This window comes from Glycine max, chromosome 6 (assembly GCF_000004515.6).
Source record: "Glycine max cultivar Williams 82 chromosome 6, Glycine_max_v4.0, whole genome shotgun sequence".
Lineage (NCBI taxonomy): Eukaryota > Viridiplantae > Streptophyta > Magnoliopsida > Fabales > Fabaceae > Glycine > Glycine max.
In genome coordinates this window covers 15,967,100-15,983,462 of record NC_038242.2, presented here as the reverse complement: position 1 = coordinate 15,983,462, position 16,363 = coordinate 15,967,100, and the positions used below count along the sequence as shown (strand labels likewise).

The window sequence follows — 16,363 nt, the reverse complement described above, 5'->3', positions numbered from 1 at the left end:
TAAACAGTATGAAATTTTTCTTATTTCTCATCAGTTTTGAGAAGAAATACTGTGCAGTGGAACGGACGGAAATATTCAAATATTTGGTTGCATTTCACAGCTCCCAAACCAGAGAAATTTCTTGAAGTTTGTAACTTCCCCCACTCTTCTCTTCCTTCTCCAATACTTGAGCGCTATCAAACCCAACCTAAGTGAGAGGGAGATAAGAATGAATGCACGCAATAATTTGGATACTTCTGGGGTGGCTGCACCACACCACAAGGCAGAAAAGGATACCTTCTATGATTTTTTTTTTTTTACTCAACTGTACTTTTTAGTTTAATTTTTTAATTTTTGAAAAATTTTATCTTAACTTCAACTTTTTTATTTGACATTTTTTTTAATTTTTAAGAATCTTAAAAATTTTATTTTCTATCATTTTACCACTAACATATTGCACTTTTTCGTTTATTTGACAAATTTTATTCCAATATTTTTAATTTTTTTTTGGACAAATTTTATCCTTAATTTTTATGTTTATTAATGGACAAACGACGGAGAATAAAATTCATAATTTTTTTTAAAATTAGAAATAAAATATACTAAATTAAAAATTAAAGGTATAATTCAAAAAAAAAAGTTGAGGATACAAAGTATAATTAAGCTTATTTTTTTCTTCTTTTACATTTTTCTGTTTTTTCAGATTGTAATTAGAGCTCTGTTTTCTGAATTTTATTGTAATACTTTATACCTATAGTAAATTCCATTTCCCATCAATATCTTATATAAATTTAATAGTAGTAAGAACTGTCCTCAAATAATAGTATAAACTATTATACTAACCAGAACAGTGTCCGTTGAGACAAATTTCTAGCTATTAAAATGCCACCGATTCACAATAAAATCGCAAATGCCAGTATTATAGTTTTTAAGCAGGAAATGAAACTCTAAAACCTTGACACGTGTATAACTATTGATAAGATTATTCTCCTAATTCACCGTTAGCACCGAGTGGCTGTGAGCCTCCGACACCAACGAGATAAGAGCACAAATCTATTATAAAATATAATTTCTGAACCTCCAATAACCTTTATTATTTAAGGTATTATCGAATTAACACATTGTGACAATTATCAAGTACCTTTCATATTCTTGAGTGAGATTATGACAAACTGACAATGTTCAGATTCTTTTTCTTCGTGCTTTTATACCTCTAAATCACAGAATAATTCTTCAACCATTTCTTTCTTGTCTATCCTAATTAAATAAAATCATTACTTCTTTCAATAGTGATATTTAATACCAAAATATACAGTCAAGCATAAATTGGACACACGTCAATCAGTAAACTAATTTGACCCCTAAATTATATTTTAGTTAAAACATAACCATAACAATTGGCGCTTTTAATACATGTAATTGATTATTCTAAACTTAGAAATAAGCACGAAAAATACCTTAATTAAATTGTAACAGCTAAAGCATTTTTGCTTATCTACCCGCACTGTGCGGGTTTATGTCTAGATTAATAAACAGTACAATATAATTCAATAGACAATTGAGTACAAAATGCATTGCATGGAGGGGGCATTCTAAAGTGAACGTAACAAAAATGAAGGGGGCGAGGATTTAACCATGCGCATTTGCTACGTCAATCCACTTGTTTGATCAGGATTTACAGAAACAAGAGCAATAAAATAAATGTATTACAAAATGCTATAAATATAATAGGATGGACTATTCATAGAGCTATGGCGTGTAACAAGATTTAAATTAAATATTAGAACTAGACCGTGGTGAAGATGATGAGACCACCTTTATATATTTGATTGAGCTCTTGTGCACAATTAAACAGAGGGGAAGTACTTGTTTAGATTGAAAGGAAGGGAATAGAACTCCTCACTTCTTGTGTCACCCTTGAAGGACTTGTACTTGTCCCACCAATGTTTACCTCTGTCCTTCCTAATAGCAGCTTCTCTCTTAAACAAAGTGTTGTCTAGAAAATATGCCACAACACCAGCAACAAATGGCTTTGATTGGAATGGGACGTTGATTATATCATTGAACTGCCATGTACATAAAAATGTGATTGTAAGTAAACTCAACAATAGGTTCAATTTGATACTTTAATTTTTTTTTCGGGTTTAATTTGATTCTCTAATTTTTAAAATTGATTCAATTTGATCCAACCATATGAATTACCCTGACCGTGTTAAAAAATGTGTTTTGTAACAATTTTAAACTAACACAATGAGTAATTACATAACACCATTGATCGACGGTAGGATCAAATTGAACCGATTTTAAAAATTAGTGGATCAAATTGAAAAAAAAAATAGAGGACTAAATCAAATCTAAAAAATAAATTAGAGGATAAAAAAACTAATTTAACCAAAAGTAAAAACAAATCCTTCAAATATACTCTATCCTAAATGGTCTCCAATGTAAAAAAAAATCATACAGGTAACCCCTTTTAAGTATTAGAAATCATCATAAGCAACCCTCTAAATATTGAAACTTCAAATTAGTCCCTAAATGTTAGTAAAATATATTAACTTAGAGCAAATTACACTCGTATCTCCCAAGTTTTTTTCGAATTACACACAACACCGCTCTTTTTTCTATTCCTACACTGATTCCCTTAATGTTTAAAACATTATGCTGATACCCCTTATATATTACACTAATTCCATTTGATGTTTGTAAACAATACACTAACAACCCCTATAACGGATGCTGCTATAAACATTAAACAAGGAAGGGTATTGTGTGTAATATGAAAAAATCTCAGGGGATGTCAAGTAATTTACTCATTAACTTAAGGACTAAACTGATCGATATTCAATATTTGAAGATTATTTATATAAATTTATTTCTTTAAGAACTACTTCAGAGAGAGGGTGATACTTGAGAGTGAAATTGGTGATTTATTCTGTATATTATATGCATCTTATCCATACCCATCTTGCGCCTGTGTGGACTGGACCATAACCATTAATTGCTGTGTACTCGTTGAAGTACTGTGGCACGGACAAGCCCACGAAGATTGAGAAGCCTAAAATGAACTTTGTTCTAAAACTGTTGAGGTTGCAGAACTGAAGAAAACTAAGACCACCAGCACCTACAAAAGATGTGCAAAAGTGGAACATTACCTGATGTTTCTTGTAGGGGTCATAAATCAAATTGTATAAATACATGTAGCATATGTTTTAAAGAATCAAACATACCAACATAAGCAAAGAACAAGCAGTACAGGGCAGCAATAATGGGAGGTGGGATAGAGGCAAAAACTGCTCCAAATTTTCCTACACAGAAGAAGAAAATGAACCAATGTTAAAAGGGAAAGAAAATGTACTAGGATAAGGCAAAGTAGATATTCAAAATACAAATATATCATATGTTTCATCAACTCACCAAGAATTGAAAAGAAAATCATAAATCCGGCAGAGATTTGCACCACTCTTCTACTTCCAACACGTGTCAAAGCCAAAAGACCTGCATTTTCTCTGTAGGGGAAACCAACAAAATTCTTTTCATCAAGGAAGTTGTGTTTAAGTAATGTAAAGTAATAGAGAATACAAACAGAACAATTTCAATCTTACACAGACACAGAGGATCCATTGACTGTTCCAAACAATCCTGATAACAGAATGCCAACTCCCTGAGAGCATAAATAAGATGCACATAGTATTATACTCGAGAGTTCTACTTAATTGCTTGGTAAAAAGAACATTATAATCAATTATATGACCTTTTACCACTATTATTATTTATAGATGCACGGTTTTTTTCACAGATATTCAAGTGTTCAAGTACTAGCCAATTTTGTACCTGCCAACCAATACCCCGACTGAGAATAGATGGTGGCAATGGCGTTGCACTTGCATACCTATATACAGCAATGAAAGCTCCACTGGACTGTTTGTAACAAATGAAACATTAGTAAATAATTTAATCCAAGTATACAACTTAGTAACTTCATAACACTAATACTGAGCCAATGTGCAAGTATACAAGCCAGACAATCCCAAGAAAGTCATCATGCATGTACGGCTAGACAATTACATGCTGGTTGAATTTTAGCATAATCAATGGCTATATATCACTTGAAAATGTAATTTGGACAAAGCTTCCCCCTCTCCCTGACAACTATATCAATTATAACACAAAATCAGGTTCACATCGCTCAATTTATCATGAAGACTCATATATAGATTAAACATCATTCATCTGTATCCATTTCCCTTCAGGAAAACAAAATCAACCATTTATGACAAATGCCAAACTACTAACACTTTGTTTCAGGATAAAAACCTAACTACATTACCAGAAGTTTTTAAAACTCATAAGTGATATTACTAAGTTATAATAGTTATCAATATTTTTAAAAGGATAATTTCCCCTAAAGGTCAACCGGCACAAAGGGGTGTAAGATGTAAGAATGATAAGTTTCCTGCATATGCCTAGCTGCAATGCACTGATAAAATTTGCAGAAGACCCAATGAAAATGATGAATATAGAATATAACTGAATAGTTGTTCCACAAGAAAGAAAACCAATTAATAAACCAAAAAGGAATTCTTAACCAAGAAGATCTAATGAAAGAAATTACCTCCACAAGAGCAACAAAAGATGCCATCATCATGGCAAAGGCTTCACCTGCATCAAATGAAGGTGCTCCCCATTGAAATGGATATGGAATTCTTATCCTGCAAACTCAAAATCCATGACAAATTCCTCTCAATAAGTTTCAACTCACAATGTAAAATCTAGGTAGTAGATTCCCACCAATTTAATAAGCAATATCTCAAGGATTCAGTTGAATCTGACTTGAGAAATATCAATTATGTGTATGCTATGCTCTAAGGTTAAGAGTGACACGTGTGATATACCCATTTCAGAATATCATTAAAGAGGTATTTCCTCAGTTAGCCACAAAAAGATATTCTAGTCAAAACAATAAACTTAAATTGAAATAGCAAAAATATATCTGAAAAAGGAGAAAAATGTTGATTAAGGAATATAGTTCAGTCTCATTTGCTAATAAACACACTGAATATAATTTTACCAAGCTTTAAATTAGTACCTAAAGAAAAAGTTTTTAATTAGGACCCTATGACAACCAATTGCCAATAATTTAATGTTGAGGCCATTTTGCCGCAGTGGATTAGATGGTGGCCAAATCAATCCATCTCTGACACACCTGTGACAATCCCCATGAAACACCGACATGACTGTGTTTCGTAAACGAGAAATGGACAATTTGGCCACCCTCTAATTCACAAATGCAAAAATGGTTATCACATTTGGCAAACCAACAGTCACTCAGGAAAATGCTTGACAGTTAACAATCGTGTTAGGAACCAATAAGAACTTTTTCAATTATAGGATTAATTTATAGACATGGTAAAATTATAGGGATAAAAACAACTGCCACAGAAAAAAATGCCATCAAGAGTTAAAATTGAATGAAATCACACAACTAACCAAGGAGCAGAATCAATAAGTCCAGCACGGTCAGTGCGGCATGATATCTGAGTTTTATGTGGAGCATCATTATAGGCCCCTCCAACAGTAAGTAGATGAGCATATATCCACACAATTACAATTGTAAATAACACAGCAAAACGGTCGAAGATATGTTTTCCCGAATGTAGCACATGGGGCACATACTGCATGTGACAACCACTAACCAGTTAATAAACTCATATTTATAGAAACCGTCATGCTAGAAAACTAGAAGAGTAAAGAAACCAAGAGGACAAAAGCAACTCAGATCATAATGCTGAGATTTAGAAATTTAGAAGACACTATATGCAATTCTGTCTCTACCTGTGAAACAAATACTAGCAATATAAGCTGAGGCAATCCGATCTCTACACATTTAGCTACCTACACCAAAGACAGGAATCAATATTGAAACTTCCGACAATTAATGCTAAACATTGAGCATTGTAAATTTGTAGCAGAAGGCTTACCCCAGGGAACCCTAACTCATACAGCCCAAAACCAACAAGAGATACCAAAGGAACTGACGAAAGTGGACTTAAGAACCTGAAGAAACAATTGAACTTACATAAGATGGAAATATTATACACGATCACAAGATTATTAAATTCTTTTAATTCTTTTTTGGCTTTTGTGCAAGTTAATCCAAATCCAATTGAATAAATCACTTAAGCTATAGCATCCACTTCAAAGATCAATTAAGCTTGGTGGAACAATCGCAAATGAGCATACATAGCAAAGACATTCTTAAATATAGCTTATACTTCAGTTTAGACATTGTCAAGACAGATAAAGACAGAAAAAGCATAATGCATCCACTGAGTAAGAACTTCAGCCAACCTTGCAACATTACGCCAGAGACCACTGAAGCCCAGTACTATTTGAAGAGTCGAAGCAACAATAAGAGCACCTTGGATTGACCTCATTATCCTCTTGAATTTCTGATTAAATAAAAAAAAATTAAAGCCAAAAAACAGGGAAAAGGTTATCAAAAAGTTTCAATCAATCAAGCACAAAATCTAATGCTTTGTGGTTGTTCTTGAATCAAATCCATACTCTTCTCTTTCCAACATAATTAAGCACATAAAAAATGGATATACAATATGATTACATATATTGTAGCAATTTAAATAATATATCAAGCATATCAACCATGCATCATTTAGTATTAGATTTGTTCTGATTACAAGACCTCTATAGGATCTGGTTCATCACTGAATCGGCCAGCAAGGATAATTGAGATTGTGGTTGGAACAAAGGTGTAAGACCCTCCAATTACTGCAGGCAATCGAGTTCCAAACATTGTTTGCAACAATGTGTTAATACCAGCTACAAAAAGCAGGGTTTCGATAACTCTTGCCTTCTCATTCTGCAAATATTGAAATTTCATTTTTATTATAAAATTTTGGCTAGGAGGAAAAAGCATCTTCAATCATATGGTTAAATTATCATAATATTCCCTATCAAATTATTTACAATTTGCTATAAACTTATTTAATCCGTAGCTCCTTACATTGCCACCTCCCATCTGGGGAACAAGAGCAGTGGGAATCAACACAGTTGTGCCAAGCATCACAAGAAAATGTTGAAAACCAAGAAGTATGGCCTCAGCTGCATCAGAATGTCCCCAAAATTCTCATCAAATCAAGGAAAAGAAAAAAGAAAAAGCAAAGTAAAGCTCAAGTAAAAGGGGGGGCAGGGAGATTCTTAAAGTTTTTAACATAGACAGAAAATGATCATATCATTAAAGCCAACCAGATATTCCATTACTTAGAATCCATTAACAACATTGTTCCATCTTGACTGTGTGGAATGCCCCAAAATCCAAAAGTATGAAAAATATAGTTTTTTGAAAGCTATTAAAATATTTAAAAAGTATTTCACAAGTGGGGCAAATTTGGAAGTAGCAATCAAATTGTTTCCAGAATCCAGAGTACCAAATCTGGATCTTGAAGTTGAAATAACAGAAAAGGCCCTTGGTTTATATATATAGTTAAAAGGATTTCAATTAAATTGGAAACAGAACTTCAAATTGGCTCCATTAATAGTAAGAGCGAAAAGAAGCCTGAATTGCCACTGGCATAAAAGTACAAAACCAGAATCAACCCCCCCCCCCCCCCAAAAAAAAAAAAGCAGAAAAGGCAGTTCATTTTCCTTTGTTTTTTCAACCACCTTAAGAATGACTAGTTTTCTCTCAAAAAAAAAAAAAATCCACCACTGGGAATTGAAAAGGAACAATTTTTATTTTCAATAATATATCATTAATATTTTTTTTCTTAAAGAAAGCAAGTTTTGAATCTAAACAAGGTGAAACACTCACGCCATGGAGGAGGACTAGTAATACAGTAAGAAATATTTGGTAACTGATCCTTTGGTGGATGTGGCTGTGGCTCATCTGCTTTAGCTGGAGCTCCTCCTCCTGCCATAATAGCCTTTTTTTCCTTCTCTTTCTATCTCTGAACAATGAATAAACAACAAAACACGAACAAATAATAAATTAATAAATCTACAAAAAAAAAAAATCCAAATCTAACAGCAACCCAGATCCTCCAATGCCACAAAGAAAAACACCCAGAAGAGGATAAAAGAAACAAAAAGAAAAAAGTGGGAGCTTTCTTACAATGACTAAGCCTAGAAAATGAAAAATGCAGCAACAACAACTAGAGAGTTGAGCTGGGGACTCTCTTTAGGCAATGAAGTGAAAGCAATGGCCACAATAATAGCACAATTTAAGAAGTGAGTTAAGAGAAGAGGAAAAAAGAAAGCACCTTTTTTGAGTGAAGAAGTAGTAGTATTATGAAGTCAAAAACAAATGAGGTGCCCCCACCAGAAAAAGAAAAAAGAAGAAGAGAGAAAAAAAAAAGGGGGTGAAAAGAGAAGGGAAAGGGAATGCAGACGATCTTTGTTGTGGAGTGTGGAGTAAAGCAGACTCCAAAGTTAGTGAGAGAAACGATAAAGGTGTACACAGAAAATGAGCAGAAAAAAATGAATGAAGATTCTCTCTCTTTCTTTCCTTCTTCCCTCCCTTTGCTTGTTGCTACTACCAAAAAGTAATGTCTCTGTCTTTCTCTCACTCACTCGTCACTAGTAGCCTTGTGTTTAAGTTATAGTGTAGCTCTCTCTCACACCATATTTTACCACTTTCCAACAAATATTGCTCACATTTATTGTTTTGTTTCGTGGTGTTGAAATTGCTAAGGAAGAATGTTTAGGTGGGCGTTCTCATGTCATGCACACATAGCAGATGAAGTGTGCAAACGTATTCTAATTTAATAAAACACTAACAATCTTGTTCATATTGAATGTTACTAGTTGAACTTTATGAATATGATATAATATGTGAAGAATAATTCTCAACATTCTTATGTTATTTTTTTTATTAGTTCTTTTGCTTGTTTTATAAAACACTGTGTCTGATGCAAGTGTAGCCAAGCCAGTGGTGTGGAGGATTTTAGAGAAAAGGGGCAAAAAGAGAGTAAATATTTAAATTTTAAATTAAAAGAATTATACGATTTTTAAAATATATATTAATAAAAAGGATTAAGATTTTTAATTTATATGAATTATTATTTTAAAATATCAAATTAATTAAAAAATAGTTTCCTTACAACAACCCCCCCCCCCCCCCAAAAAAAAAAAAAAAAAAAACAGACAAAGGTACCCATAAGTCACACCTTTAACCTATATGTTGGATTTACAGAAATGCATGGAACTTATGTTATGTTGATTGTGAAAAGAAAGATAGTAAAAAGAAGAAAAAAGGTGAAAAAAGTAGGATAATTTTTTAAGTTATTTGGTTGTATAAAAAATATATATAAATAGAAACATTTATGTGTTTATACTTTCTTTAACTTTTTCTCTCCTTTTTCTTTTCAATTTGGATAGATACATTTTTTTGTGAAACCTCCTTTGTATATTTTAACATTCTAAGCAGGTGAAGGATTACAGATTAACATGTTTTCTTTTCATTATCTATCTTATCCTCTCTTTTGGCTGAACCACCCGTAATGTTACTGAATTGTCATTTAATCGTCACTATTTGTTTTATCATTCAAAATTAAAAAATCAATAAAAAAAACATCTTATAAAATGAAATCAATATTTTTTTAACTTCTTATTATTTCATCTACTTCTTACATAATAAAAATAAAGCTTTATTTTTTATCAGATAATATCTGAATAATATTATCATAAATTTATTTGGTTCCATTTTTTATAGCTATACTTTATTTTACTTTATTTGTTATTAAATACCAAAACATAATTTTATTATCTGCCACTGTTTTTGGCTTTTTTGCTCTCAACTCAACGCTCCAACCTCCCAAACGAGTATGAAAGTAGTGGTTTACGATTTTTAAGGGAGTAGCACGAGAGCATGTACCTGTTTTTATACAAATTGTACATTAGTTAGGGAATCTACGTATTAACGGGTATTTGGATAAGAAAAAATCGTAATAATCAGTTAATCACTAGTCATGAGTTATTAAGTATATATTGACCTTTTATTGTTTTTGGTTCGGATTTAAGTAATTATGGTTTTTTTTGTTTAATAAAAGTAAGGCATTGAGTATCCTTTAAACTTAACTTTACTTAGGAGTTCAATCTCTATGGAATATGTTGCTTTCGAAAGAAAGAAAGAAAACATATAAAATGATTAGAATATTCTTAGAAAGGGGTCGTTAACAAGGGGGAAAAGAAGACGAAGAATTTGGAATGATACTGTTGTTTAGTTTTTGGAGATAGTATAGCACTATAGCAGAGGAATCCTGGCGCACCTAATTCCATAATCACCACTTTGAGAGTTTTAGCTAACAGAAAGGTGAGGAACACATTTTTATATACATTATTGTGTCAACATACTCTTTTTTATTGGAAAATAATTTTAATAGAGTGAAAGAAAAATTGAGTGAGATGAAAACTTTTCTTATTTGTTTCGTTTAAAGAGAAGGAGAGGGCAGAGAGATAGAACCTCACTGAAGTTTATTTCCCTTTCAACTTTTGGAGATTTTTAAATGAAAAATAGTTTATAACTTCTTGTGACATTATTTTTTAATGAATTTTTCTAATTTTTAAGTTTTTATTTATTATTATTTAAAATGGTAATTTTTAAAACAAATTTTGAGAGTCTTTTTCTACTTTATAAATGAAAAAGTTATGTGTTGAGTTTTTTTTCAAAATATATAGTTGTTCTTGCTTTAAAAAATGATAGTAAATTTTTTTTATCTAAATCTTGAATTTTAATTGTTTTAATTTTAAATCAAATTTTTATATTAAAATTAGAACTTTATAAATAAGTATTTTCCAATTGCACTTTTGATAAAATTAAATTATTTAAATATAAAAATTAATTAATTAATTAAAGTATTTTAAAAATAAAATTCATTAAATTTTGATATATTTTAAATTCCTTTAAAATCTTAAAATTCTTAGACTACAAACACCTAAGAAAAAGAAGAGAGGAGAAGACAACCGACAAATGTAGTTAAGTCTTATCCCTAAAATCACTGAAAGAACGGTGTTGCCTGTCCATTATTGTTATATTGACTTACAACTGGCATACACTATTGCATTTAAAACCTCTATTATCATCTCTGTAATTGGATTAACCTTCTCAAGTTCTAGTCGAATATAATGAAATGCTTAAAATCTAATAATATATATATATATATATATATATATATATATATTCTTAAACTTTTGTCACCAACAAAAAAAAAGGTCTTGTTATAAGGTATGAAAATATTTTTTACTACTAAAGTGGACTGGTATTCCATGTTCAATTACTTAGTTTAAGAAAAATAAACATATACTTCCTTCCTTCGTCCCTAATTATAATCTTAATTAAGAATCTTTATAAAAATTTATTTATCTATTTTTAAAAAAAATTCATATTTTTAAATACATTAATTATTTTTTCTTACATATTCTTATTTAATTATTCTCTCTCAAAATATTAATAAAAAATAATTAAATAGACGGAGAGACAAGAAAGGAATAATTTTAATATCATACGAATTGGTTGAAACTTGACAGATGGAATATAATATAACTCCAATTAACCAAGGGTTGCCCTAGGAAACAGAGGATTTGAAATAATATGGATGAGATCTTTAAGTTTAAATTTTTGTATGATCACTGAAAAAAAAAATCCAATATGTGGGTTTGGGCAAGAAAAAGAACTAAACTAAGAGCGTCTCGTATCTTATGCAAAATTCAATTTGAATTCTCAATTCTCTTCTAGTAAGTCTCTTGTTGTCCCATATTATTTAAAAGCATTCATTATTTTTTTATTTTAATGGTAAAAGTCAACTCAAGTTATTAACTTAATTTTAGTAAATATTATTTTATGGTTCTATTCGCATAACAAGTCTCGTTTTAATTTCAAAAATATTTTCTCATAATTAAACACGCTTAATGATAATTATTTATTTAAATAAACAACCTGTATAAATAACTCTATGATACTCCATTTACTTCAATGATAATTCAAAATTACTTTACTTAAAGCCAATTTAAGCAACTCCGTTGAAATTTCTCGATTCCCCACACATTTAGCATATAATACTAATTTCTGAGAAGAACAAAATCCACCAAAACTTAATTGTCATCTGAATAAAACACCGACACAACGAAAGTATGTCACTGTGCCAGCCCTCTTCTCTAGACTTGTCATAGTCTCATCCCTTGGTGCCCCTCTTGCACCCCCTCTTGCACTCCAATCTTTGGTTTGAGAAAAGAAAATGAAAAAAATAGGGGGGGAAGTTTAAATGAAAAGAAAAAATGAACAACTAAAATTCTAATTTAGTTGATATGAGAGAAATATGAAAATAATACTTTTATTATTTAATATTCTATAATTGTTTATTTTAAATAATACTTCAAATATTTGTGTATACTTTTTCATACTCTTTCTCTTACTTAACTAGATTGACAAGAAGATAAAACGTGTATATAATATAAGTCTCATGAAAAACAGATATTAGCAAATATATTTTTTATCTTATTTTTTTATGACAAATTATTTCCTGCCAACCAATGTTTTGGTTCGGTAAAAACTATGCTTTTATCTTTTCCCTTTTTGTTTTTCCTGCATTGGAGCATTTTCCATTCACTAAAACTTTGGCAGTATAATTGTTAATGCTCTTCAATACCAGTTTTTATTATGTGTGATATAAACACAATTTAATTTTTTGCTTAAAGTTCTTACGAAAAAAATAATATAAGCGCGGCATTTTTAATTACTAGTATCTGTCAGCGTTAAGATATACCGTGATACTCATTTATAGTTTAAAGATCTTTGTAAAGTTCTTAATTCTTAATACAAATACAAAATTAATAAATGCATAAATGAACTATTAATTATCAAGCGTCACGCATGTAACAGCTTAAAAAATAGTTCAATTTGTTTCTCTCCCAAATGAGTAAATTTAAATCACAAGTTTGATAGGCACTTATATACAATAAAGTCAAACACGTTCTTAAATTAATCATAACAAATTATTCGTAAGCTCGTGTCTAATTTCTAAAGCAGCCCTTGCTTTTTTAATATTCTCGAAATCCTTATCTGATTAACCGGAGTCACACGAGTAATAACCACCTCTGGTGTATAATATGATTAGAAATATTCTTAATTACAAATGATGAGAGTATCAACGTACTGTAAGATGTAACATTATCTCTGTTGAATACGATCAAGCAAGATGTTAAAGGAATATGCAGATTACTTTTTGGTGCTCTCTTTAATTGGTTGTTAACATGATGACAAGCAGTGTGAAATTGAGAAAAGAAGTTAGTGGGCATGCTCCTTTTCTACTTTGTCTCTCATATAATGATTAGAGCTGGATCACATAAAGATTATGCTCTTACTTATATATGACAATATTACTCACCTTTTTAATATGGTGATAAAGTTTAAAGTATTTAGGGAAAAAATTAACATAAATATAAAAACAGGGTTGCTGTTCTTTTAAATAAAATTTAGAGAGAATATATATATTGGATAAATAAACAAAGCATGGAAGAGAAAGGGAGAGGAAGTGTAAAACTAGTAATTCTTTTATTATAAATACGAAATTAATAGGATGCCACTGCGATTGCACAAGTTGCATTGATTTTAATTCATGTTCTAAAATGACTTGTAAATTTACTCATAAGTTTATATATACTAAATTTATTAATGTTATGCACACTCGTTAGTTTGATATATACAAATCCTTAATTTTAAATTTAGCCACAACTAAGTTTTTTATTCTTGAGAAAAATTATATTTATTATTTAATTCTTGTAAATATAATCATCATTGTTCAATTATGTCATAATTAATTTATTCTATAATTTTTGTAGCTTAATTATCATTTCTATTTAAAAATTTAATGATTTATAGTAAAATAGAACTATAAAATATTTTTTAACACCAAACATGTGAATGAATTGGCTTGGATAGAGATGACAATGAATTAGGGTGTGGTTGGGCGTGGTTGGGCGAATATGAGCAATAATCCTCCATGTTGGTTAGCATTTATATAGGTGTACTAAATGAAATAACAAATATCACTAGAATGTGGAGTTGAGTCTTAAGAAATTCCAAAGTTTTTTCGAAAGATAGAATACTTTCAAATAATGCTTATCACAAATATGGAGAAAATGTTATTAACTAGAGCATCCTAGCCGTTAAAAACAAATTTTTCACAAAGATAGTTTAAATAAAAATTTATGCGTCCAAAGATAAAATAGAAGCAACGATATATAAACAAGTTATAGCATAGGTTAGAGTAAAAGCACAATATTTATATTAGGTGGCTCAACCTGAGCTATGTCTTATTCTCTTTTACAAAACTATAAAGGATTTCACTAATCAAATTGATTACAAACGAAATTTTATTTTGTCACTCTTTATTACAATGAGTATTCTTTATGTCACTTATGATTTATCCTTAATCTCCCCCCGAGATTAAGAACATCCAGGTATTCTTTGATCATTAAGTCACTTTATAATATTCAAATCTCCCAAAGAGAGGATAAATAATTAACTTTGTTAAGCAAAAAGTGAGACTTTTTAAGTTCTATTTTTTAGCGTCCAATACTTTTGATTAAGATACATCACTTGTGTATTTTTTGATCAATTCTCTTATCTTGTGTTGCTTCTTGAGGTTGTTTTTGCAGGCTTCAGAAAACTATCTGTTGTGGGATCTACACATTCCTCAAATATTTTCATTTTCATTGCTTGTCTCTTCTACCACGTGGTAGCTTGTTGAGGAGAGAGAGAGAGAGAGGACAAAGGTACAATGCTTTCACGTGTAGATTGATATTGTCATTGATGACATTCTCTTTGTCTCCGCCTTTATACACTTGAAATTCAAATGCTAGAATAACATCATAGTTATACATCAAGAGGGAAAATACAAATGCAATATAAAGGAATCATGATCGAGATGCTTTCACATACAAGCAAGACTCCTTCCTTGTTGACTCTCACCCATACCCCCACCCCCTCCTCCAGTTTTCTTATAGCATTGAAATCTACAAGGATGCATTGTATGCCATCATCCACTTTCCCTTTAATTTCTTGAAGCTCATCCCAGAAGCTCCTTTTTTGTGCCAAACTGCATTGAGAGTAGGCATGTATAATACTAATGACTTCCCCCATACATTTCCATCTTCCTTGGATCAAAAAAAGATATCCAGAGCCTACCACACAATCATTAAACTAGAGTATACCTTCCTCCCACAACATAATCACTCCCCCGCATGATTTTTTACAGGTGACTCCTTTCATTTGACCCTTGAATCTCCCCAAATAGTCACACAAACCTTATCCCTAACACCTTCCATTTTAGTCTCTTGTAAGCACACTATGCCTACCTCTCCTTTCTTAATGTACTCTTTTAATAGCCTTCACTTAACCCAACTCCCTAATCCTTTGATATTATAGGTCACAATCTTCATTGACAACTCCCATCCATGGGTCATTTTTGGTTTAGTTACCCACTATTTCTTTCCTTTGTTTGCTTTTTGAGCATATGAGACCTTTTCCCTACGCCTTTCTTCTCCTTGTCCATGTAGTTGTCTCTCTTGTGGCTTGGATCCTCTTATCTTTTCCTTGTCCACAATTTTACAATGGATACTGAATTTAGGTACATGCACAAACAAAATTTTTTCTCCAATGTATATTGCATCGAGTTGCTTTCCTAGCTTTGTAATGTTTCTCACCTTGTCAAACCAAACAAACCTATATTTAAGTATGTTCTTACTCCTTCTAGGGCGTATGAAAATATCCTTAATTGCTCCCAATTTCCTGAAGATATCCCTGTATTACTCTACACATGACTCTCATCTAGTTTGTGAAGAGGAACGTGAATCTCTCCAAGTGGTATATTTTAGTCAGGAGAAAGTTTTTAAAAACTTTCTTGTAACCAAAACATATCACTTGATTTAAAAGATATGAGGACATTCAAATTAAGGAAGGCATCCTTAGATTTTGGAGCACATCTTTTAATTTAAATATATCACTTTTAATTTAATTAAAATTCAAATTTAAATTGACCTTAATGATATGAAAAAGTAAAAAAAAAACATTAATATTAAATCAATAGGATAAATATTTTATTGGTGCTTACAAATATATTTTTTTTCAATTTTAGTTTATTGATCTTTTATCTTTACAAATTTTTAACCTCTACATTTGGTTTGTACAATTAGTCTCTATATATTACAAATACTATAAGGTAACTGAATTTTTTAGCAAAGTTTTCTTGTAAGGAATCGATTTCCACGTGTAGAAATTGATTCCTCCATGTAACAAGGATGGACGGGGGAGAGAGGGGCGTAGGTGCCTTGATCCCTCCCTTAACATTCTTTGTGTATAAATGAAAGAAAA

General features: G+C 30.8%; 1 protein-coding gene across 2 annotated transcripts; it reads right to left on the bottom strand.

Annotated features, from left to right (window-relative positions):
• Window positions 1-1,463: 1,463 nt before the first annotated feature.
• Window positions 1,464-8,631, bottom strand: LOC100812585 (nucleobase-ascorbate transporter 6). 2 transcript variants are annotated; one of them, XM_003526981.4, is made up of 15 exons: window positions 8,108-8,631; window positions 7,808-7,943; window positions 7,001-7,098; window positions 6,680-6,856; window positions 6,328-6,428; window positions 5,958-6,033; window positions 5,812-5,871; window positions 5,467-5,651; window positions 4,592-4,688; window positions 3,811-3,897; window positions 3,582-3,640; window positions 3,394-3,485; window positions 3,207-3,284; window positions 2,940-3,100; window positions 1,464-2,045 (listed from the first exon to the last, which is right to left on the bottom strand). In XM_003526981.4, exons 2-15 carry the CDS (start codon window positions 7,911-7,913, stop codon window positions 1,827-1,829), a joined length of 1,596 nt encoding a protein of 531 aa, XP_003527029.1. In that variant the 5' UTR covers window positions 7,914-7,943; window positions 8,108-8,631; the 3' UTR covers window positions 1,464-1,826. The 2 variants fall into 2 exon arrangements, with proteins under 2 accessions (XP_003527029.1, XP_003527028.1); XM_003526980.5 differs by having other exon boundaries at window positions 8,256-8,631.
• Between the last annotated feature and the right edge of the window lie 7,732 nt (window positions 8,632-16,363).